General features: G+C 44.3%; 1 protein-coding gene across 1 annotated transcript; it reads left to right on the top strand.

Annotated features, from left to right (window-relative positions):
• The first annotated feature begins 3347 nt into the window (after positions 1-3347).
• Positions 3348-23906, top strand: LOC119464827 (uncharacterized). Its single transcript, XM_037725731.2, has 9 exons — positions 3348-3537; positions 8989-9035; positions 13440-13487; positions 14118-14153; positions 14840-14942; positions 17861-18015; positions 19793-19846; positions 22861-22896; positions 23728-23906. Exons 1-9 carry the CDS (start codon positions 3477-3479, stop codon positions 23773-23775), a joined length of 588 nt encoding a protein of 195 aa, XP_037581659.1. The 5' UTR covers positions 3348-3476; the 3' UTR covers positions 23776-23906.
• The last annotated feature ends 291 nt before the right edge of the window (positions 23907-24197 follow it).

Here is a 24197-nt window from a genome sequence, read left to right as displayed (position 1 = left end):
ACATGGTAGTGCTTAGCCTTGGCCAAATACGTGGCCAACACCTTGCTAGAGCCAATCCATAGCCAATCAATGGCTAATCGATGATTGATCAATAATCAATAAATTCCGGAAGATGCTGGGGATGACTTGGTAATGCTTAGCCTAGCCCAAATAGGTGGCCAATACCTTGGTATAGCCAATCGATAGCCAATCAATAACTAATCAATAATCAATAAACTGTTCATAAATTCCGGAAAATAATGGGGATGCCTTGGTAGTGCTTAGCCTAGCCTAAATACGTGGCCAATACCTTGTAATAGCCAATCAATAGGTAATCAATAATCGATCAATAATCAATAAATTTCGAGAAATGCCGGGGACGACTTGGTAGTGCTAGGTGCCAATCAGCTCCGCTGTTTCTTTAGCCTTGCGCCACCTGTGCAAGCTACGCTAACTTTTTTTCTTTCATTATTCATTTATGAAGATAGGGCTTAGTCCCTTAACCGATGTGAAGGCCGGACGTAGCGGGCGCGTGAGGTGAGTCTCACTCCCCGAAAAACAACGTCTGATCCTGTCCATATTACTGTTTCCTCTTCATCTGTAGCACAGTCCGGTGTAATGGCGAGCTATTCTGCGTACCCTCATGAAATGGTATCCTGACACGTTGCATAGGTGCTCTTCCTTCTTTGAAAAAACCCGCACATGCTGCGCTAGCTTTCCCCGCTGTCCCATCAGCACGTGTCATTGCTTGAACACATACAATTTGGCCCAGGTGTTTCCCTTTACTTGTTGTACAGTGCTGCAGCGACCCGAGGAATACGTACAGGGTTTAAGCATGTATCGATGCATAAAAGGAACGCTGTCCCCCCATCCGGATCCTTGTCTGTAGTAGTTACTCACGCAACATTCAACATGAAGCCCTGCATTTCCGCAGCTCTCGCCTTCCTACTGGCTGAACGAGAAGAAAGGGAACAGAGGGGCTCAATTTTTATTATTCATATAAGAAGCCAACAAACAACGACAACAAGGGCAACATAGGGGAGAATACTTGGACTTACGAGGTGAATTAAAGAAATGGTAAATTATTGGAAATGAAAATGAATCAAAAAACTACTTGCCGCAGGTGGGGAACGATCCCACGTCTACGCATTACGCGTGCGATGCTCTTCCCAATTGAGTTTGGAAGACCATTACTCCGGGTGGCCCGGGCGGCTGCGCGCGCCCTCGGCGCGCTGTATCTTGACAGCCATCTGCCGCGTGGACAGAGTCCGCCCTGCGCTGTGGTTTTTTTTTTTTGGCGGCTTAGTTCCCGTTCACGCGAGCGGCAGCACGAAGGTCAATTCGCTCGCTGCTGCTGCCGCGCTGAAGTTTCCGCGGTCAGCGAGTGAGATGTGTTCATGTTTGCTTGTGCGCGCGTGACACCATGCTTGTTAATTTAGTTAGTATGCCTATGTTTACAAGTTTACACGGCCTGTAAAACGACTACCCTTACTCCGTATAGCTGTCCACTCATTTGCTATCGCAATCGATGCTTCGCCTTACGGGCGAAACTGCGACTTTTTCAAGTTGACAACAAAAAAACAATACAATGTCGACGCTGAGAAAGTACTCACAACGGATAAATAAAGGACGCATAGTAATTTCCTTCAATTTGTCCTCCGGAGCTGGTTTGGTTTGCACTATCGGAAATTCGAAATAAAAAGCGTGAGCGAAACTTGCCTTAAAGAATTAAAAAAAAAACTACGCGGCCGGATAAGCTTTCTTTCAACGGAAGCTACCGGTATTCCACATGATAACTAGCAGACATCCTACACAGCCTTGCGCGGGCTCTATATTCGTTTACGACTAACTCGCTTCCACTGAAATAATGATATGCAGCTTTAACTGTACACCCGACGCCTCAGTCGGACGTTTTTTTTTTTATTTATTGTGTCTTGCAGCGCCATGTATTACCGTCATTGTGCCCGAGTTCCTTACGGCTAACATGGTAAGCCGTGTCTCCTGCGTCAGTTGGTCCTCAGCATCATAATTTTAAGGCGTAAGCGCTCATTCGCAAGTACCCCAGCAAAATCTGTCTCTCATGCGAAAAGTTTAGTGTCTTGTATGTGCACAAAAATGCGTAATTCGTGAAGTTAACACATTTAATCGCTATAACAGTGTAAATATAGATCATGGGTAGCTTTATAAGCAATAAGGAACAATTGAAAAAAATATTGATCACCGATAAACCATTCTCGTCAGGCTGTTTTGAAAGTTCCCGTATTACTGACTTTGTATGCGAAGAAGCCTGCTGTGGGGCTGCTGAGTATAAATATACGAATAACTGATAGATACATATGATAACAGTTTAATAAAAATAATAAATATTTGGTGGCGTTAAAAATAAAACTGGCGGCGTCGCCACCGCCGCCTAAAGGTCGTAACAAAAAGGAGGAAGATAAAATAAAAAAGGGGAAAACAGCTGTGGTGAAACTGGTTGTGACTGCGATCTGGCTCAGTTGTTACGACCGCTTTGAAGGGGCCATGCAGCTTCTTGGCAACTCATCTACACAGCATTTGGTACACGGACTTCATTTCTTTGGCACCGGAAAAGCGATGGGTAGACAAGCATAATCTAGGAAAAGCAAGTACAACCCTACACCGTTGAAGGACGACCGACTTTGAAAGGGAATCAAAAGAGACCACATTCTCAAGAACACTGCCTGTTCGATAGAATGCGGTAAACAAATCTGCACCATGTTTTTGTCTCTTGTCTAGCTAGCTTGCAAAAAAGAAGTAAAATATATTATACTCACACTGACATGGCAAGAAAGTTCAGAGTCAAATATGGCAGACCTGACGCTCTGGTGACACGTCGCCATGATCAGGATATATTCTGTCACCTGGATATATTCATTTCAATAAATATATCCTTGGTCAACAAAAACATCATAGTACGTTACGTACACGGTTCGCTTTCTTCATTCCTTTATTTAACAGCTTCCGACTTGCCTTTGTGCATCTGTGTTTTATTGTACTCGTGTCTAAAAACTGCATCATCTTTTTTATTCATTTACTTATGATGTCGGGGATTAATAACCTCGCTGGTGTAGAGGCCGGACGTAGCAGGCACGTGGTGGCAGTCCCGCTCGATGAAGTACACATGTATTCGCTTCGGCTTTACTGCTGCCTCTTCAGCTGCCGCACATCCGGTTGAAGGGCACGCTGTTCTGTTTTCTCGTGAAATATCATCCCGCCGAGAGTGGAGTAGGTGTTCTTCCTTCTTTGACATCATCCCCAGAAAATGCATCGCTGGCTTTGCACGCTGTCCTCTCGACACGTGCAGTTGCTCTACCCCGGGCAATGTGGCCCAGATGTTTTCCTTTTGCTTGTCTGCCCATGTGCGAGCTGCACCAACCATAATTACATTTACAGGAATTTAGATTTTAGTGAAGCATAAAAGGAGCGTTCTTACACCCAGGTCCTAATCGGCAGTAGTTACTTACGGAACGTTCAACATGAAGTACTTCGTCGCTACGGCTCTCGCCTTCCTTCTTGGCGTGGCGCAAGGGGGGTATGGTAAGTGATGCGGCCAGTCACATGGCAGTCACTGAGCCCTTCAGCTAATGCATTTCGCCGCAAGTGACACTTCAGCTTTGTGGTTTGATGTTAATGACAATGTGTGGTTTGATGTTAATGACAATGTCGATGGGTCAAACTCTGTGTGCACGTCATATATTTGTTATTTTAGGCACTGTTTGCAAATAAACTTTGCGTTAGAGCTAACGACAGTATTTAGCACGTCATCATAATCATCAGCCTATATTTATGTCACTGCAGGACGAAGGCCTCCCCCTGCGATCTCCAATTACCCCTGTGTTGCGCTAGCTGATTCCAACTTGCACCTTCAAATTTCCAAACTTCGTCACCCCACTTTGTTTTCTGCCGTCTTCGAGTGCGCTTTCCTTCTCTTGGTATCCATTCTGTAACCCTAATGGTCCACCGGTTATCCATCCTACGCATTAAATGGCCTGCCCAGCTTCTTTCTCTTAATGTCCATTAGAATATCGGCTATCCCTGTTTGCTCTCTGATCCACACCGCTCTCTTCCTGTTTCGTAACGTTAGGCCAAACATTTTACGTTCCATCGCTCTTTGTGCGGTCCTTAACTTGTTCTCGAGCTTCTTTGTAAGCCTCCAAGTTTCTGCCCCGTATGTAAGCACCGGTAGAATGCAATGATTGCGCACTTTTCTTTTCAACGACAGTGGTAAGCTCCCAGTCAGGATTTGGCAATGCCTATCGTGTGCAATCCAACCCAATTTTATTCTTCTGTAAGTTTCTTTCCCATGATCAGGGTCCCCTGTAAGTAACTCACCTAGATAAACAAACTTCTTTACATACACTAGAGGCTGACAGCGATCCTGAATTATGGTTCCCTTGCCAGGCTATTGAATATTACTTTTGTTTTCTGCATATTAATCTTCAACCCCACTCTCAGACTTTCTCGGTTAAGGTCCTCAATCATCTGTTGTAATTTGTCCCCATTGTTGCTGAATAGGACAATGTCGTCTGCAAAGCGAAGGTTGCTGAGACATTCGTCGTTGACCCTCACTCCTAAGCCTTCCCGGTCTAAGAGCTTGAATACATCTAAGCATGCATGCTTAGAAGCATGCGTTGCAGGAGGCATTGAGCATGCATGCGTTACAGGAGGCATTGGAGACATTGGGTCTCCTTGCCCAATCCCTTTCTTGATAGGCCACCTTCTACTTTTCTAGTGGAGAACAAGATAGTTGCGGAATCCTCGTAGATATTTGCCAAATCGGTTGTGCTAAACTGGTTAACTTCCCAGCCTTTCGTCCTTTCATTCCTTTGATTACGCAAGGCCTCTATGACTGCCGGTATCTCTACTCAATCAAGTGCCTTTTCATATTCTATGAAAGCCATGTAGAGAGGTTGACTGTACTCTGCAGATTTCTCGATTACACGGTTGATGACATGGATATGATCCATCGTAGAATATCCCTTCCTGAAGTCAGCCTGTTCTATGGTTGGCTGAAGTCAAGTGTTGACTTGATTCTATTGGAAATTATGTTGGTCAATATTTTATACAATACTGAAAGCAAGGTAATGAAATCAAGGTTGTGTGAATTTAGCCCGTATGTTAGTCTAAATATTGTAATTTATTGTGATCGCATTAACGTGATCAATCGCCACGAGCCAAGACAAAACGTCATTACATCCGAGGTCAGCAGCTAAACAATGTCCGTTTCCATTGAGCATGCAGAACTACGCTATAAGAATTGAAATCTTTAAAAAATACAGCTGGCTTCAGAATTAGTGAAGGCCATACAGTGCACATTTTGTTTTTCATTTATTTATTATTTTTGAAGCACTATGGCGCCTACACGCGTCGGTGTGGTGAAGTGGATAGAGGCAAAGGAGTCTCTCAGAAGTTCGCCTAGACTTCCCTGCAAGCTTTACCAGAGGGAACTCTAACGATTGTGCTTGTGGACTGAGCTTCACGTGTGGCAGGTCAACCGGCATGGTAACGCAGGGCAGCTGACGAATTTCCCTATATATAGACCTTTTGCGTTCCAATCCATCTGCAGCGCCTATGGGCAAATGTTAATTTTCTTGCTCTGTTTAGAAAACCACAGCACCTCTGAAATTTTGAAAGATAAAGCGTAATAAACAACGCTAGCAAGAGCTCTTGAAGCCACGCAAACGAAGATTAGACAAATCCACGTATTAAGCTCCATTCCCATAGTGGCTGAACGATTCTCTCTAGTGAACGGTTCTCTCTAGTAATCTTGGTAAGAAATTTCGTTAAATACGTTTTCCTATGGCAGCCTTCGAATAAAACAATTGGCGAATTGTGGTCACGCAGTCTAACGCTATATCCGCCCGTCTGACAAACGCATAAATCTGCAATTTACTTCTAAGAAATAGCCTCCGAAAGATGGTGTAATGTCGTAATTCTTTGTTTTGCAATGACGCTTGTAGATTGTCTACAAACAACGGGGGGACTTAAGGGGCCTATAAAGAGGAATATTAGGTTTAGTATATAAATTGCGCTTCCAGAATGCTGAGAAGCTAAATCATAACTTCAGCGAACTATATACGTGAGGCTGAAAAAATGCATTACGTCAAGCCTTGCTGGCTTTTTGTCCACGGTCCTCAACATCGGTTGTATGTTGGAATAAATTTGATTTGATTTCATTTTATATTCAAAATGACAGGTGAGTGTTAGCACACCCTTGATATTTCTACACTAGCATATCGGGATGCCACGGAATTGCACTGCGAGCTCTCTGGTTTGGGCAACTCTTTATTGCGATAAAACGGCCCAATTACAAGAAATGATTCACTGATGACCGTAACGTCACGCTGATATACGGGTGGTGCGGTTTGGGCACTAAATTTGAACAAAGTTAACTAGGCCTTCCGCCTACTCCGCTAGAAATCTATAGATGTAAACTTACACCAATAGAATGAAAACAGACTTTTAATTAACTCTTTATGGTCTAGCCTGATTTAGAGTGTCATCGTTGTGTGCCGTAGTGTTGCAATGTTTCTTCGTATAATGTCGATTGACATTCGCAGGTAACCCGTTGGGGAAATCTGTGGACCACGTTAGGCAAACAATGCATCTTAGCGGTTTTTCTTGTGTGTGTAGGTAGCACACAGAATTTGTAAGGCCAAAAGATGAAGCCAATAAGAAGGCCATGTGCTCTGCAGCAGGCGTTTAAAGAGTCTCTCTACTGCTTAAGTACATTTTCGTAAGAAACTGATCATGTGAGACTGCTTTGAAGTACACGAAAATTCAAGCACTTGAGCGTTTATTGCAGAAAATACTGCGTGGCTTGCGCTTACAAAATGAAGTTTATTATTGTACCAATAACAATACCAGCACAGGCGACTGCTACTTGAAAAACTGTGTACACTAATCATCATCATCATCCGCCTTTATTTATGTCCACTGCAGCACGAAGGCCTCTCCCTGCGATCTCCAATTACCCCTCTCTGGCGCTAGCTGATTCCAACTTGCGCCTGCAAATTTCCCAGCTGCATTACCCCACCTAGTTTTCTGTCGTCCTCGACTGCGCTTCCCTTCTCTTGGTATCCATTCTGTAACTACAATGATCCACCGGTTATCCATCCTACGCATTACGTGGCCTGCTCAGCTCCACTTTTATTGCGATAGCAATTATATGAACACTTTAAACGGATTTCTGCCGTCGGCGTCGCCATCGCCGTGAGGTTCCGTATAGATTCCAAGGGCGATAATATCGTCGCCGCGCGCCGTATACGCGAGTGAAAGCGTGCGGGGAACGCGCGCTATCACGGAGAGCCAACGCACGGCGGAAAGCAAACGCGATTGTCGCGCGAAAGGCCGTAGGGGTATGGGGGGGGGGGGGGGGGGAGGCGGGGCGACGCTGTGCTACGGCACCAAGTGCTTATCTTGCAACCCAGAGCAAGGGGAACTGGCAACGCAATCTCCCACGCGAAACCAAAAAAAAAAGCGGTGAGGCGGCGCGGAAGGGAGGGGGGGGGGGGTGGGGGGGTGGAGCAGCTTCTACTCTGCCAACAAATACGCTTGCACTGGCTGTGGAGGCCGTTCCCCGCACCGTCTCTTATCTCCACACGGCTCTGACCTTTGTATGCGCTGTTCATTCGCCGCTCAGTTTCCGTTGAAGCGATATACCGCACGATTCTTCGCCCGCTGCAGCGGCTGCGCTTGCTGCCAGCGTTTTGACAGTCGTTGTCTGCAGTCATTCAGTGTGATCTATTCATGTTTGCTTGTGCGCGATGACACCACGCTTGTCAATTCAGTTAGAAAGCGAATGTGTCCAAGTTTATGCGGCCTATAAAACTATTCTACTATCCCTACTCTGAATAGCTCTCTACCAATTTTCTATCGCAATTGATGCTTCGCCTTTCGGGCGAAACTGCGACATTTTTCCGCTTAATGTCGACTAAAGTATCGGCTATCCCCGTTTGCTCTCTGATCCACACCGCTCTCTTCCTGTGTCTTAATGTTAGGCCTAACAATTTTCGTTCCATCGCTCTTTGTGCGGTCTTTAACTTGTTCTCGAGATTCTCTGTTAGCCTCCAAGTTTCTACCCCATATGTTAGCAACGGTAGAATGCAATGATTCTACACTTTTCTTTTCAACGACAGTGGTAAGCTCCCCGTCAGGATTTGGTAATGCCTGCCGTAGGCACTTCAGCTCAATTTTAGTGTACACTAATACTGATAGGTAAAACAGACAATTGTTCCGTCTGTCCACAGACCACCACTGAGCATCAAAAGTTGGGATCACTCGACAAAAAAGGGGGAAAACGAAACACACACACACATACAGAATAGAAGAAAGTTTTCTCATTCTTACTTTACTTGCACGCGTAGCGAACACACGTGATGCCAGCTTAATTTTCTGACAGTGGTCGAAGCCGCAATAGAGCTGCACAAGTTCACTTTCTCGAAAACAACTTGCGCTCGCGTAATACTTTAACGTCCTCAATGTTACGATCGCAGAAATGCTTGCGATCCTTGCAGTGCAAGCACCGCCGCTCCTATACTGTTATTCGCCAGGAGAAATCATAAAGCAATCAAAATACTCATACGAACGTTTTAAGAACCATTGAAAGGCGGCACATCACTACAATATTCCATGTGGCAAAAAAAGCTAATATTTGTAAAGTAGTCACAACGGGAAAACAGAGCACGCTATGGAACTTTCTCTCATTGGTCCTGTGCAGGAGATGCTAAGTGAGCTTGAACTATCCAAAAATCGCCGCTGAAAGTTACCTCTGAGAAAATTAAAAAATTATTTTCCTGCCTGGCTAAGTCTCATTTAAAGGCAGTTTCCGTCGCAAAGCATGATAACTGGAAACGACGATCCCATCCTGGTAAGTGTGCGGGGCTTTATGCGTTTCTGACTACCTTGTTTCGACCACAATAATATTACTTCCCTTCAAATGTATACTTGACGTCTTAATTGGGCTTTTATTTTTTTCGTTCTCTGCAGCGCCATGCATTACCATCACTGTGCCCGACTTCCTTACGGCTGACATGGTAAGCGCTTTCTCACATGTCCGCTGGATGTGCACATCGCAATGTGCACTGCCAGGCCAACATATGTAGTGTGGTAAAGAATGCTTTACTTACACTTTACTGCCCCGCTTATCACGCGCATAGTGCACATGCCGCGTATTAGACTATGTGTATATAGTTCATTGTATTATAGCAGAGTGACCTGCCGTCGACCTGTGGCGCCAGTGAGGATACACAGGCTAAGGGCACGCTCTTCTGGACGAACTGTCCTGCTATCTCTTCAATAAAGGTCAATTGTTGGAACTCCTGGTTCGACTAAAAAGCAGACTCAGATAGTGTACATACAGAAAGGCCTCCATGCAAAGATTTATGTTTGCAATACAAGTGGATGCGTCGCGGAATAGTACGCGTTTTCGATACCGCAACTAAAAAAAAGAAAACTAAGAACGCCGCCATTACCGCTAGCGGGAAATGACGCATGACAGATCGCGCGACTCCTCAGGCATGACCTCAAGACTAGGTACCGCCTACCACTGTCCTCGGTGCACTGAAATTTCTCGGAGGCGAACGGCTGGAACTTACTGAATAAGAATAGCGATGCGGGCGAGTTGGTTTAAGTTATGGCGTAAATTTCTGCAGCGCGAATCACTGAAGTGCGGAATGAAAGTTAAAGAAACGCGCTATTTTTGTCCTCTTGAATTCCTTCTTACCTCATTGTTTTTTACCTTTCTTTCTGCACTTCAGTGCTTCGCGCTGCTGGAACTTACGTCACAACCGCTAACCACCAGGTGCATGCGTCGCGTTTACTTAGGTGCTATTTAAATGCTGCTTGTATTAAATTATGCAAATACCAGCCGTGCAGCTTTGCCAAGATTGTTTCAGTAGCATATACTAACACACATTTATTACTAATCTAGGCAAAGTTAAATTTCGTAGCAGCTGGCCTTTAATATCTCCTCCTTTACCGCCAGCCACTGCAACATGTGGAAGTAACCTGCTACGCCAATAAAAGTAAAGACCCTTTACAATAAGTTTTCAAGCAGGTACAATTAGTTCATTGCTTATAGTGGGTGAAGAGAAAATTTTGGATTTCGCGTTATGTGTCGAAATATGTACTATAGGCTAAGGCTCCCTTATGAGGAGGAATGTGCTGATCCATGAAAGAAGGGGGGGGGGGGTCACTAATATATAAGCATCGCATTTTGTATGTTTCAAGAATTTCCTGCTGCTATGGGTGCGTGCTGGTTTCAGATAAAGTTTTACTTTTATTTACTTATGTATTTCACCACACTACCAATCTCAAGGGAGATCCAAGCCAGGAAGGTCACGTACATAAGTATTACTCTACTGAACATTGGGAGAAGAAAAAAATTATTTATTTTATATATCTGTTAAACATTTCGGAGGTCATAATAGACGTCGCCTAGCGCGAACATGTAGCCTGAAAGTTGCCGCTGCAAAACATAAACAATTGTGCCAAACCCCTGACGTTGAAGCTTGAAGGTTATTGGTTCCCACGTCGGTCTAACATGCCTGTGAACTATCATACAGCGAATGAAGAGAGTTTCGTACACAATAAACACAATATATAAATGCAAATATATCAAGCAAGAAAAAGTATAGAGATAAAGAACACTAACTGGTGCTCACTCAGCGTGCTTACAGCAAGCTCATTTTCACAAGTGAATAATACTAGGAATACATTGTGAATTACACGCAATCAATTTGAGTTAAAATGAAACCAACATTCATGGTGAAGCCAAAAGAGGCTGGTCGACAATGTGACTGAGCTTTGTAGAAGTTTTCATCAAGCAGTGACATAAAAGTACCGAAAGACTCAGTGTTCGTTACAGAAGTTTCCAAACTATTCCGTTCAGCATTCACAAAAATGAAATATAATATATAAGTCATCTTTAATCGGTGAAAAAATCGCAAAGCGTTTGTCAATAGTTATGTCGAGTAGGTCTTGCGTTGACAGATGAAGAAAACCTGGACGTATCCCCGTTATTGTGATTATGCAATTATTGAAACAAGAACTTCAATCGTAATAATTTTGCTCTATTTTCTATATAGTTAGCAAACCGGCTGAATTGAATACGTGTTCGCTGATACTTATTAAATGTAAACCAATGTTCCATAAAGTGTATTCTTTTTAATTTCGATAACAATACCTTGTTATAAGAAAACCACACACTAATCGCGTATTCGAGAACAGCACTGATCGGACAAATGTGCCGTAGATAAGTAGGTTTGTTTCCTTCGGAACAACAGGCATCTTAAAGCAGTTCCTGCAGTTATGCGGATGAGGCGTCCCCACTTAAGATCATGAATTATCATTATACCGATTTGTGCTCAATAACTCTAGTGAAGGGGGTTCACAGTGCAGGCTTAGACAGGCGCTTCTTCCTTTTTTTCTCTATTTTGTTTGGGGGGGGGGGGGTGATAATCTCACAAAATTTGTAAGTTCAAGGACATTTGCCAATTATCGCAGTTCTTCACCTGCATTGCTAAATATTTCGTGATCGGTTATCTGGTTGATTTCATCATAAGGAATGCAGGCATCCGCGAACAATGGGAATTTCTTCTTACAGATAGTCACTAAACTGTTTAGTAGGTTACAAGCAATATCGGCTCCAAAACGCTGCTTTGGGGTGCTCCTGGCGAGACAGGTGCTAATGAAGTTCTTTTGTTACTTATCTCAACAAACTGCTATCGATTAGATAAGTAAATCTATATTCATTGTACAATGAGAACATCGCCTAATGTGGAATGGAGTTTTGCAATTACCTTCCTGTGTGAAACGTGATAAAATTCCTTCTAGACAGTCACAAAGTATCAATAACTATTTCGTTCACAGTCATCTAACGGAAGGCTGAAGGCAGAGAATAAGTTCTCCCTACGCGAAAGATTATCACTTTGAGGATCCCAAAGCGTCACTTTTACAGGAAATGGAACCTCGTTGAACGAGAAAAGGGCGCAAAAACGTAGCAAAGCGGCGGCGTCACTTTGTAAGTACGGTACCAGCACCCATGAAGCCCAATGTCCCGCTTATAAACGGTACAGTGTAGCCAACAACTACAGAGAAAACGTTGCGCTGCATGTCAGCATAAGACAACAAGAAGTTTGTACAATTGTCCCTTATTTTGAAATTGTTGTTCAATTGCATTTTTTAAATAAATTATGGGGTTTTACGTGCCATAACCACGATCTGATTATGAGGCATGCCGTAGTGGGGGACTCCGGAAATTTGGACCCACCTGAGGATCTTTAACGTGCACATTTAACGTGCCCCCATCGAAATGCGGCCGCCGTGGCCGGGATTCGACCCCGCGACGTCGTGCTCAGCAGCCCAACATCATAGCCACTGAGCAACCACTGCGGGTCATTGCATTTTTCTACAGAACTAGTACTCATGCTCTCTCTTCAAATAGATCTTGCGCTATGTGCCAGTGTGGCGCCACCTATGGGCGGGCCTATGAATCAAAGATGGCTGCAGTGGCCGGCAGAAGCTCAACAGAACCTCGAAGACCTTCGAGGTTCTCGGCGTAGAATGAGCTTCTGTGCATAAGCGGCCCCATTCGTCAAGAGTGATTTCTGCGGAAGAATAATACAGCCCTTTAATCTCGATTATGACCAGAACTCGGCAATATTTTGATATCAGAGAAACATCTGGCTGCTCAGTTGTGTTTAATTCTCGGTTTATTAGTACAATCGAGCTAATTAGCAGATTGTATATAAACGTACAGAAAGAGGTCTCATAGCTCGTGTGGCAATACTTTATCAATAAATAGATAACATAATGGCAGGACAACTTCCGAAATATACCGGGTGTTTCCACGAAGGCTTTAAGTAATATTTAGAAATTGCCGTTTTGAAACGACAGAACGATTCCTTTCGAGACATGCCCGTCAGTGGTGGCGATAATGAAATGACGGGTGATACAGGATAAATTACTCGGTAATAAGCAGTATTATTTTCATTTCGTCTAAACCTAAATAAATATGTTCAGTCAACAAGTATGCAAAAGTAAAATAAAATGTTAAAAAGCAATGTGTGAAAGAAGTACAATGAGAAGGCATTCGGATGGTCGACACAGGTTATGCCATATGCTAAAGCCTTGTCAGGTTGATCTGGCCGTCAAGATTGATTCAATATTTGTATTTATTGACCTTTCGAATTTTCAGCAGTGTATTCTCTCATCAAATAGTGTAAGAAAAAAACCCTAAAGCAGTGAACTTCTTCCAAGTATTTATTTACGCCGAGGAAGAAACAGTGTTAGATATCTGTCGAAGAAAGACACGCATCCCTTTGTCTGTTGCCACGACCAGCCACCCAGCCTCCTTGGGAACATTGTTTTGCATCTGAATAGTTTTGGTAAACGTCATTGCACTTTGCACTCGAAACTTTGCTTATTTCTTTTACCAGACCCACTGTTACGACCAACAGCCTCTTGACATCTGCACACCGTTCAACGTAAGTCAGCTTGTTTCTTTTTTTTTTCTTTTTTTTACGGTGCAAAACGTTGCCCGTGCCACGAAAAAACACGGAGTGCGAAAAACATAAAAAAGTAACTAACCATATATGTAAGGACATTGTTCATGTAACACATAACACATAATAAAGGATATTGCTCATTTTTAATCACTTGTCTGGCTAGTCATTCCTGTGAAGGATTTTGCAATGTTTATTCATGATGACATCCAGGCTGCGAGTAGTTTCACGTGTTTTCGTACTGAAGAAAGATTCTCAGCGGTGATAGCTGTGCAAACGGGACAGAGACATAAAAACACAATTAGGTTTTTCCTTCATAAGGCATATCGTCGCCCTTCGTTTACATACCCGCTTCGTCTGCACTCTCCCGCGCTTTCTTTGAGTGTTCTGTAGTGGCTCAGCCCTACAATAGGAAACTTCAGCGTAAGAACATGTTTTTCGTTTATTTAGCTACCTGACTACTGCATTACCCGATAACCAGGTTCGCATTTATGAATTTCCTATATTATCCTTATCTAATCGTTGCCTTGGCCACAGAGGGGCGCTGTCCCCACTCTTTGCGAAGCGACACAAAAAAACAATAATAATCCGGCACGCTTATTCTTGTTGCAGGAAAATGACACGGAGAAAGTCCGCGGATTGATCAACGTAAGTGCTCCTAAATATCGGGTGATTTTTATCTGTTTCATCATCTATTACATCTAATGGGACTCCCTATGAAAATGATTCTCCGCTATATCTAGAGTTCGCACCGAGTTCTGTCGAAATGGCTCTGATGTGCATGTGCACGCTAGCTTCAAGCAAGAGTGTGTGATCTCTGTCATTGGTAATGTGTTTGTGAAACAGGCTTTGAGGAGCGATTGTGCGGCGAATTTCAATCGGTGTAGAAGTGGTAATACGTGCTTAAATTCTAGTTACGCTAACCACCGCCCTTTATTTGCTATAGAGAAAAAGCCTGCAGATCTGTTTTTCACTAATCCCAACAGTATCAGTCACATAACTGGCACTGATACTGTGACGATATTTCCAGCTTGTGGTTTGATATCGTGCGCACGAGCATTTTGCCCTATTTAAAAAAAACGCCGTGTGCCTGGAGGTACACAGCTGTTTGCCGCAAAAGTGCAGCAATGATGTCACGCAACTGAGAAAAGCGTTACCTTCACCCGTGGACAGGCGGGGATGTTACACACCGTCTTACATGGTGGAAATAATGAGTTTGGAGCTTCCTGTCAATCAGTAATTCAAAACCACCACTATTTCTTTTTTTGCTAAATATGCTAAAGCCTTCGGAGCCGTTCATTGCGGCGATCGGTTGACTCCTCGGTTACTTGCAGTGCACCAACTACGACACCGAATACAAAGTCCAAGCCCTGGTAGCTGCGCTCAACGATGCCGTGGCGGCCACGCTTCCCGAAGAAGATCGCAACCAAAGCTTATGTACGTTGACAAGAAATTGTTCTTCTCTCCTGTCCTGTTCTGTGGTGCTGATAGCTTATTCGAAATCTTTCACGTCATTCAATAACTTTGTCGAGGAGGCAAGCACAGGTGACTCTTGTTAGATAGCTCATATATTTTATGTCTGACCAACACAGTATAACTTGGCATAAACTCGAAAGCTGTAAACATTTTGGCCGAAACCAGCCCACATGATGTCGACGGTAATAATATTTGCATTGAGGCAATGCACTGAGGACATGCCGAAGTGCCACCACTGAACCACATTCTATATGAGGCGTGTATCCCGCCTGGCTCCTCTCGCGGTTCTGATGATGATGATGACTTATTGTCTTCACCTTTGCAAAGGGAATGAAAAATGGTCATCTAGCCTGCTTGAGTTAATCAGCTATGCTGTACATGCATGCTTTTCAATGATGCATGTTTGCATACATCTCCATAATCTAGGCTCTCTTCCTCAAAACTTCTCTATCTACCTTGCACCGCTACCTATGCCGCTAGCGGATCCGGTCGTATTTCCCTGCTTTTTTTTTCACCAGTACGCTAAACGTCTCTTGCTTATCTCGACTCCGGACCGGTTAATGCCTCCGTCCACTTTAAATCCAAGCGCTTCTGGAAGGTGTACGTTACCTACGGGTCTCACTGGGTGAATCCCTTCGCATTCCATTAGGATGTGCTTAATGGTCTCCGGATTCTTGCAGCAGCACACACATGCCTCATTTTGTCGCGAATATTTGCTCCGGTATGTTGTCCTTAGGCAACCAGCTTAAGCCTCAAATATCAAGACACTGCCCTTAGTGTTATCGTACATATTTTCCCTTCTAGTTTCTTTCTTCTCATTCTTGTAAGTCTTCATGGCTTATTTTTTTTTCATTCCGTGCATCCAATTCATTGCCTGTGTTTCTCTCACTTTCTTTTGATCGCTCCTGGTTGTTTACTCACACTTTTAATTACCCTTTACATGGGTGCCTCTAGACCAGTTGGTAGTGGGATCGAATCCCGACCGCGGCGGCCGCATTTCGACGGCGCGAAATGCAAAAACGCCCGTGTGCTTGCGTTGTAGTGCACGTTAAAGAACCCCAGGTGGTCAAAATTAATCCCGAGCCCTCCACTACGGCGTGCCTCATAATCAGAACTGGTTTTGGCACATAAAACCTCAGAAAGAAGAAGAAGACCAGCTGTGCCATCTGGCCGCACCGCCAGGAAGTCCGTGCATGACATATGTGTGAACATATATCTAAATGTATGTGGCACGGGTTCGGTTCCACCCATCACCGTATAATTTTTTTGCCGTTGAAAAACTGCAGATACCCAGTGACTCAAGTTGGCGTCAGCGAGGTTCACTGAAAAGGGGCGCATACCGAGTGACCCAAGTTAAAGTAAAAGAAGTTCGTTGAAGAGTGGTTGGGCACATACCCTGTCCCAGATACTTTGTGGACCCAAGTTGACGTCGAAGAGGTTAATTAAAGTTCGGCACACACCCAGTTGCACATTGTTGCCAGTGGTGAAGTTGGCATCAAAGAGATTCATTGAACTGCGGCACATACACAGTGCCAGATATCCAGGGAGCCAACTTGTCATGACGGTTCGTTTCAAATCCTGTCCCCTAACCACAACAGCCCTATGCGATTAGAGACATAGGTTCAGAGACAGACAGACCCCGGAAAGAGAGTCAAGTACCCTAAGAATTCTGATCGCGTTAGTAATCTTTCAACGCGATTGACATTCTTTGGGAAGTTCACGCACTTCTCGGTGCGATGTGCGTTTCTAACCCCGAGGGTGGCGATATGGGCATGTTGGTTCTAAGGTTGCTACACGTTCTATCATTGTTCTTGCTAACTTGGGCCACTTAGTATGTGCCCAAATGGGCAGTATCGAGATAGATAACATAGACGATCGGATTTGTGCAATAATAGACAACTTGTCTCACTGGATATTTGGAACTGGACTTGTGACACTAGGTATAGAAACATTCTTGGCCAATCTTCCAGAATGAGTATGTTCCACTGGGCAAGTACCCGGATAGACAAGTAGAAGAGGAAGCAAGAAGTGATGAAGTCGGCAACCGCAAGATTGACGAAGTTACCTAGAGAGATGTAAAAAAAAAAGGTCTGGTTCAAAAGCATCCGAGTGGGAAAAAAATGTGAAGTGAACAGAATGGGCGAAGGAAGTGAAGAAGATGTCAGTAACAGAAAATTGAAGAAGCCGGAAACACAGAAGTGGAAATTTTGACAATACGACGTGTCGCTGGATTGCTTCAATGCTAATCGCATTAACGTCGAAGTTCATCGTGAGATGGGTTCCGCCGGAATTTTTTAGTCACTGCAAAGGCCACCGTGAAACGAATAAAAGCGAAAGAGATGATTATTTTCGCTAGAAGAAACGGAACGACTGTTAATGTTTTTTTTATCGCGAATAACAATTAAGATAGAACTGCGAGTGGTTCAGTGAAATGGTGGCATCTTGGAACAAATGTAGTGTTACGACCTTAGCTGATTTATTTTACCTGCACTTTAGTCATCTTCTTTTTCCGTGTTTGCTTCGTTATGGCACGTAGTCTCTTCATTTTAGCCTCAAATGACCCGTCACTCCCTTTCAAGGTTTTTTTTTATGGGATTGTCCCATTTTAATCATACGCGGCTTAAGTGAAGACTTCAGCTGTGTTGTCCTGATTCTAATTTTTTGAATAAGGTATTCTCAGCTTACTGCTTAAGCGATCTAACCATTTTGATCTCGTCATTATGATTCCTTTATTGAGTTATTTTTGAGATCAGAGTCACGACAATATTTACAGGAAGTTCAGATACCGCCAAGGCGAGAGAGTCAGTGAATCGGCCGCTTCAGTAGTGAGCCTTTGTTGCACGTGCATTGCTGACACTTATTTGTTGTTGTTGTTCTAGATGTCACAGACTTCATTGTGCGGTGGTGTTCCTATGGATTGGCTCTTCCGAGCAATATCTACAATTACACATGCGAGGAGTACCTTGCTATGGTGACAGTTACCTGCGCCGCACCAGTTACTTTGAGTGTTCCTGACGTCAACGACCTGGGGAATGTAAGATAGATGACCGATATTAGGTCTAATATGACTCACGTTTCAGCTTTCCCATATAAAAATTTTCGCAAGTGTTAGTCCCTGTTTTTCGGTCACGGATGCTTCCTAATATATCTGGCAAATTGTTAATTCACCTGACAGTCATTAGAAGCTACAGAGTAAGCCCAGGTGGCTTTCTCAGGAAGAAGGTTTCGCACTTCATTAGGAGTTCTTAGTCAGGCGATCGAAGCTCGGACCAACTCCTTCCTTGGGCCCCCAGTTGCCTTACCATCTGAGCTAACCAATATGTGTTTTTGTTGCATGCAAAATATTAATTGCAGCGAGTGTAACCTGATATGTCAGAATTACACGGGATTCAGCAAATACATCGCACTTCATTGCATTAGGAAAATTGCTATGTTGAAGATAGGGCTAGCTGGTAATACCTATTTGCCGACAGATAGCGCAATAACCCCAGAACACAACAGAAGAGGCGCACACTGTCTGTGTATGTGCGTCTTCGTTTGTATTTTGCGATTATTGCGCTACCCGTCGGCAAGGCTTTAGAATGACTAGGAAAGCCCGTTGGATATAACTAGCAGCGGATTGAAAAAAATTAGCAGTAGCTTGCACTAGTGGCGCAAGGCTAAAGGAGTAGCGGAGCTGATCGGCACCTAGCCCTACCAAGTCATCCCCAGCATTTCCCAGAATTTATTGAATATTGATCGATTACTGATTAGCTATTGATTGGCTATCGCTTGGCCATCGCAAGGTATTGGCCATGTATTTGGGCAAGGCTAAGTACTACCAAGTCATCCCGAGCATTTTCCGTAATTTATTGATTATTTGTCGATTATTGATTACCTATTGATTGGCTATCGATTGGCTATCGCAAGGTATTGGCCACTTATTTGGGATGGGCTAGGCACTACCAAGTCGTCCCCAGCATTTTCCGGGATTTATTGATTATTGATCGATTATCGATTAGCTATTGATTGGCTCTCAATAGGCTATCGCAAGGTATTGGCCACGCATTTGGGCTAGGCTTAATCAGCTTCGCTAGTTCACAGGGGTATGTGCCATTGCGCTTGGACCCTTTCTGCAGTATACCACCAGGATCGGCCCACAATTCCTGTTCGCTCTAGCTGCACGGACTAACGATCGGCTTAAACAGCTCCGCTGTTAAAAGGACAGGCTCATATTCGCACCCAAAAGGGAGGCGGAGAATGACAACTAATCAAAATTAGGTACCAGCACGGTTGAAACTGCGTTAGTTCACGTATGCTCCTTAGGTGAAGGATCATACGACAAAACTGTATTTTCGAGCAGACAGTGGGCTCAGCAGACTATGAGCCTAGCAGATGACACCGCGAGGCCGGATTAACTCACAATTCAAATCACAAGAACCCTAAATGCGTGAAGAACAACGAGGAACACTATAGCACGTGACTTTTGCTAACAAGTAGGTGTAAGTTTGGCTTGTCGATAAAACATGCTTTAAAGTTTTGATAACGCAAGGACACAGGGGACACTTCAGCGCCCTCTTCTCTATTTGGTGGCCTCTGGTGTCCTTGCGTAGTTATCAAAACTTTAAATATTTTGCTGACATCTTAAGGAACTGTTATTTGGAGAATGTGCACTGCCATCATATATAGGACGCGTTTGCGCTAGGTCACTTCGCCAGCGTCATCATGTCGTCTCAAAGAACAAAAGATAGGTGTTCCTTACAAATAAGGTTAACTCTGTAAGTGTTGCTCATCCTGATAATCGACGCTTTTTTTTCTTTTTTATCTCGAAGTGCGCTGAGCAAAATGAAATCGCAAACATCTGCATGGAAGGAGACAGCGTCACAGTAAGTATGACGACACGTTGCCTTAAGTTACTTTGTGGTGTTCAATCTCCCACGCGCAAGCAAGGAAGCGGAAAGCCAGCGCCGGAGGGAGCAGGGGGGGGGGGGGGGCACTTCTCTGCCAACAACCGCGCTCGTCGCTCGTCCGCACAGTCTCTTATCTCTCCCACGCGCAAGCAAGGAAGCGGGAAGCCAGCGCCGGAGGGAGCGGGGGGGGGGGGGGGGGCGCACTTCTACTCTGCCAACAACCGCGCTCGTCGCTCGACCGCACCGTCTCTTATCTCCACACGGCTCTGACCTTTATGCACTGTGCATTCGCCGGTCAGTTTCTGTTGAAGCGATAGACCGCACGTACCTTCGGCCGCTGCAGCGTATGGGCTTGCTGCCAGCGTTTTGACAGTCGTTGTCTGCAGTCATACAGTGTGATCTATTCATGTTTGTTTGTGCGCGCTCACACCACGCTTGTTCATTCAGTTAGTAATAGTCAGGCCACATTTTCCAACGCACGCTACACATGTAATGCTGCCCGGATCGGCAGTGCAGCGCTACAGGTGTGTTATACTTTGTGGTGTTCTTTATCAATGAAAAAGTGTGGTCGGTCGCGGAAGCAATACATTGACTAAATGTACTCCAAAATGTGGAAAACTGGACAAGTGCTCACCAGCGATTAGAATAAACTCGAAAATAATAGTGTGGTCGTTTTAGATCATCTTTACATACAATGTCATCTTTGAGTGAGGAATTAGGTTATTTTTACCTCTCTGCAGAGAGCCATATTTTACATAGGCTTATATTTAGGACTTGTAACTTAAATTTATTCTGCAAGCTCTTGTGTGTTTTGATTACATTTACACTATTTCGCGAAAGTTACAGTAACGAGGACTGCGTCATCTATCACAAAAGAATATAAGCACGACACTGGGCCGAAGTAAAATTACGTGAACATTTTTCACACCTGTACAACATTCATCATGAGTACAAATGGTTCCAAATACATGTCAAAATAATAAATTACTATTTCTCGCTCATAAATCCTTTTCTGAATTGTTGACTCGAATGATTTCGACAGAGTTTCACAATTCCGCCCATAAAGCATTTCACAAGCAGAAAAAATACGCATCGTAACCTCAGCTTTTTAATTTTCAATAACGCAGGATACATTCTGAACAACCCAACGCGGTAGAGAGAGAGAAAGAAAGAAAGAAAGGAAAGACAACGAGGTTAGCCAGTGTAAATACCGGCTTGCTACCCTATACTGGGGAAAGGGGTAAAGGGAATAAAAGGTGATAGAAGAAACAAAAAACAAAAAAATTAAAGTAGGAAAATTCGCGCAATAACGCGACCCTACGCGCTACAACGTTCAAAGCCGGTCGCACAATTCCCAAGCCCTTAAGAACTTCAACAGAGCCCTTAAGGCCTTGAGTGCCGAAGCCCGTCTAGACCAGTGTCCTAAAGCTTTTTCCTCTGTGAGGGGGCGATTGTCCAGTTTTTCAAGCGCCGTCGCGAGCACTTTTCTTGCCACATTGTAGCGGGGACAGTCACAGAGGAGGTGCTTAAATGTCTCCTCGCAGCCACAGTTGTCGCAAGCAGGGCTGTCAGCCATTCCAATGCGGAAGGAATAGGCGTTCGTGAATGCAACGCCGAGCCACAGTCGGCACAGAAGTGTTGCTTCCGCTCGTGGTAACCCTGGTGGAAGACGGAGTTGCAGACGTGGATCCAATCTGTGGAGGCGTGCGTTGCTGAAGTCACTGGTGTTCCACAGAGTCTGCGTAAGCTCGCGTGCGAGGGAACGAAGTTTTGTGGCTGCGTCTGTTCTCGACAGTGGTATCGATACAATAGGGGCACCATCGTGGGCCGATCGGGCAGCGTCATCCGCACTGTGATTTCCCGAAATTCCGCAGTGACCCGGTATCCACTGGTAGATGATGGTGTGCCCCTTGTCGGTTGCGTGATGGTGAAGTAGTCGGATGTCTGCGACTGTGCGTTAGGTCCGTGGTTGAAAGGGGACAGCAGGCACTGGAGAGCTGCCTTCGAGTCACAAAAGATGGACCATGACTGTGATGATTTGGGACCAATAAATTCCAGAGCAGCAGTAGCGCACCCAGGATCTCTGCCAGGAGGGGGGGGGGGGGGGGGGTTGACAGTTTGCCAATACCATCTAAACAGCACTAATTTCGATTTTTTTCACGGGAAATTGTCAAAAAATGTGCTTTTTGCGACTGTGCAGACGATTGCGCGTCTTACATCTTAGTTGCAGCACTCAAATGCGTAAGGAAAGAAAAGGGGTTAAACAAAAGGGGGGCTTAAGTCGGCCTCAGGGGGGGGGGGGGGTTACAACCCCCGCATCACCCCCCCCCCCCCCCCGTCGTTGCGCCACTGCAGAGCAGCACGGATAGCTGCGAGTTCTGCAGCCGTCGATGATGTAATGCGAGAGGTCTTGAATTGGATGGTGACAGATTTCACGGGAATTACCACTGCTCCAGCCCCAACGCGGTAGCCTAGTGGTTACGGTATTGGGCTGCTGAGCTCGAGGTGGCAGGTTCGATACCGACCGTTGTGGCCGCATTTCGGTGAGGCAAAAGGCAAAAACAATCGTGTACTTCAATTTATACAGTCTTTCAAGAACCACGGGTGGCCATAATTATACCGAAGTGCCCCCACTACAGTGTGTCTCTTGATAATATCGAGCTTTTGCCAAGTAAAACCCCGGAATTATATTTAATTTGAACACTTTAATGCAATATCTGTGAGGCCAGATTAGTACAAGGCATGTCTTGGGTTTCACGATTGATACTCTGCAAGTATGCCTGTTATTTTCGTAGGAGTCAAATTCAATGAGAATTTATTTGCGAGCGTTGTTTGCTGCGCAGGTAAAACATGGCGCGTGTAATGCGTTGCGTGTGTGTAGGTTTGTCTGCCGAGATAATGCCAGACAACGCTTAGGCTTTTGACGCAAAATGTCTCGGGGAAAAAAGATACGCGTTGGTTTCACCTAACACTTCCTTTTTTTTCGGCAGTGGCAGACTTTCGCTGACCTGGTTGCCCTGTTGAGGGTAAGCAAATTGTATTTCCGTTCCTACCTTGCCGCAAACGAAAACAACGGCGTAGTTTAATGCCATCGTGCTTCAATATGAAAATTTGGCTCTCACAAAACTTGAAAGGCCTACCAAATTGCGAAAATGTTTGTCATTTTCTAGTAAATTTCAGGGAACGAAGGAAAATGGGAAATATTGTCATTCGAAAGTAGTTATTTCGCCTCTCGAATGATCGGGGCCTTTCAACCTAGTTGTTTACCTTTCTAACTTCAGATAGGCTACTTATTCACGTAATAGTAGGGTGAAATACGTGTTTCGGTGGTCTTTCCGGTTCTCTCGGTGACTGGTTAGGCGCCGTAAACGACCGGTAACGTTAAGGTGAACGAATAGGCCCTTACGCAGTCAATATTCATTTTGTTGAGATGGCATATTTCACTATGTTTATTTTTGAAAGTGTGTCCGGTATAGGTTGATTTCTTGCTTGTTAAATTATTACGACTCACCAAAGCAAATAGATTAGTGAACATATTGCTCAGTGTAAATATATTTAACGTAATGCTGTCACTATGTCTTTGTAACGGTAGACCTCTGGTAGTACATTTAATTTGACAAATTTGCTCGCATAAGTGCTAGAAAAGCTATCGCACATCTCGGGTGGCCACATAGTGGGTGGTGATATTTATCGAATTTCATAGCGCATAGCTATTGTAGCAGTACTAATGCCACGTTTAGCTTTGCATTAAAGTGTTATATTTATAGTGTTTCATTATCCTCTTCACGGAAGCATGGCTTCACATTGATTCCAAGATGTGCATTGGATCGGAATAATTGTTCACCCTTTTTTTTCAGTGCGTCTACTTTAATATCATACCACTACTTCCGTATCCGGAATACTGACGAAGGTGCCACCAAAACCTCCAAGGACGGGCAAAGATTTGTATCCTGTAGAGCAGGAACTGTACATAGTGATAATGTGTATGCACATGTGAATTACAGAGCATAGCATTCAATAAACCAGAGAGCAGTAACATTTTGCCATTGCGTTTGTTTTTCAAGCTAAGAATAAGAGCAAGTGCGCCACTCATTTCCCCTGCCGCAAATCATATATGTGTTGGTTGGTCTCATGCAGCACCACGACGAGCTCTATAAGATTACTAATACAAATGGGACAAGAAATCAAATAAATACTGTGAAAGAGACACTGGGCACCTGCCGGAAAGTTACAGCCAATCTGGATAAAGAAATCCTCTAAATGTTCACCAAAACCAAATTTAAATTATCGCAGTTGAATAAAAATTCCGCCTAGTTCGGGCGATTGA

The sequence above is a fragment of the Dermacentor silvarum genome, chromosome 9, assembly GCF_013339745.2.
Source record: "Dermacentor silvarum isolate Dsil-2018 chromosome 9, BIME_Dsil_1.4, whole genome shotgun sequence".
Lineage (NCBI taxonomy): Eukaryota > Metazoa > Arthropoda > Arachnida > Ixodida > Ixodidae > Dermacentor > Dermacentor silvarum.
Note: the sequence above shows the minus strand (reverse complement) of the source record. Positions and strands in the feature narration are given on the sequence as shown.

Coding starts and splice junctions, on each gene's coding strand:
- LOC119464827 (XM_037725731.2), top strand. CDS start 3,477: ATGAAGTACTTCGTCGCTACGGCTCTCGCCTTCCTTCTTGGCGTGGCG. Junction 13,488..14,117: donor ACATCTGCACACCGTTCAAC/GTAAGTCAGCTT, acceptor TTCTTGTTGCAG/GAAAATGACACGGAGAAAGT. Junction 18,016..19,792: donor ACGTCAACGACCTGGGGAAT/GTAAGATAGATG, acceptor TTTATCTCGAAG/TGCGCTGAGCAAAATGAAAT.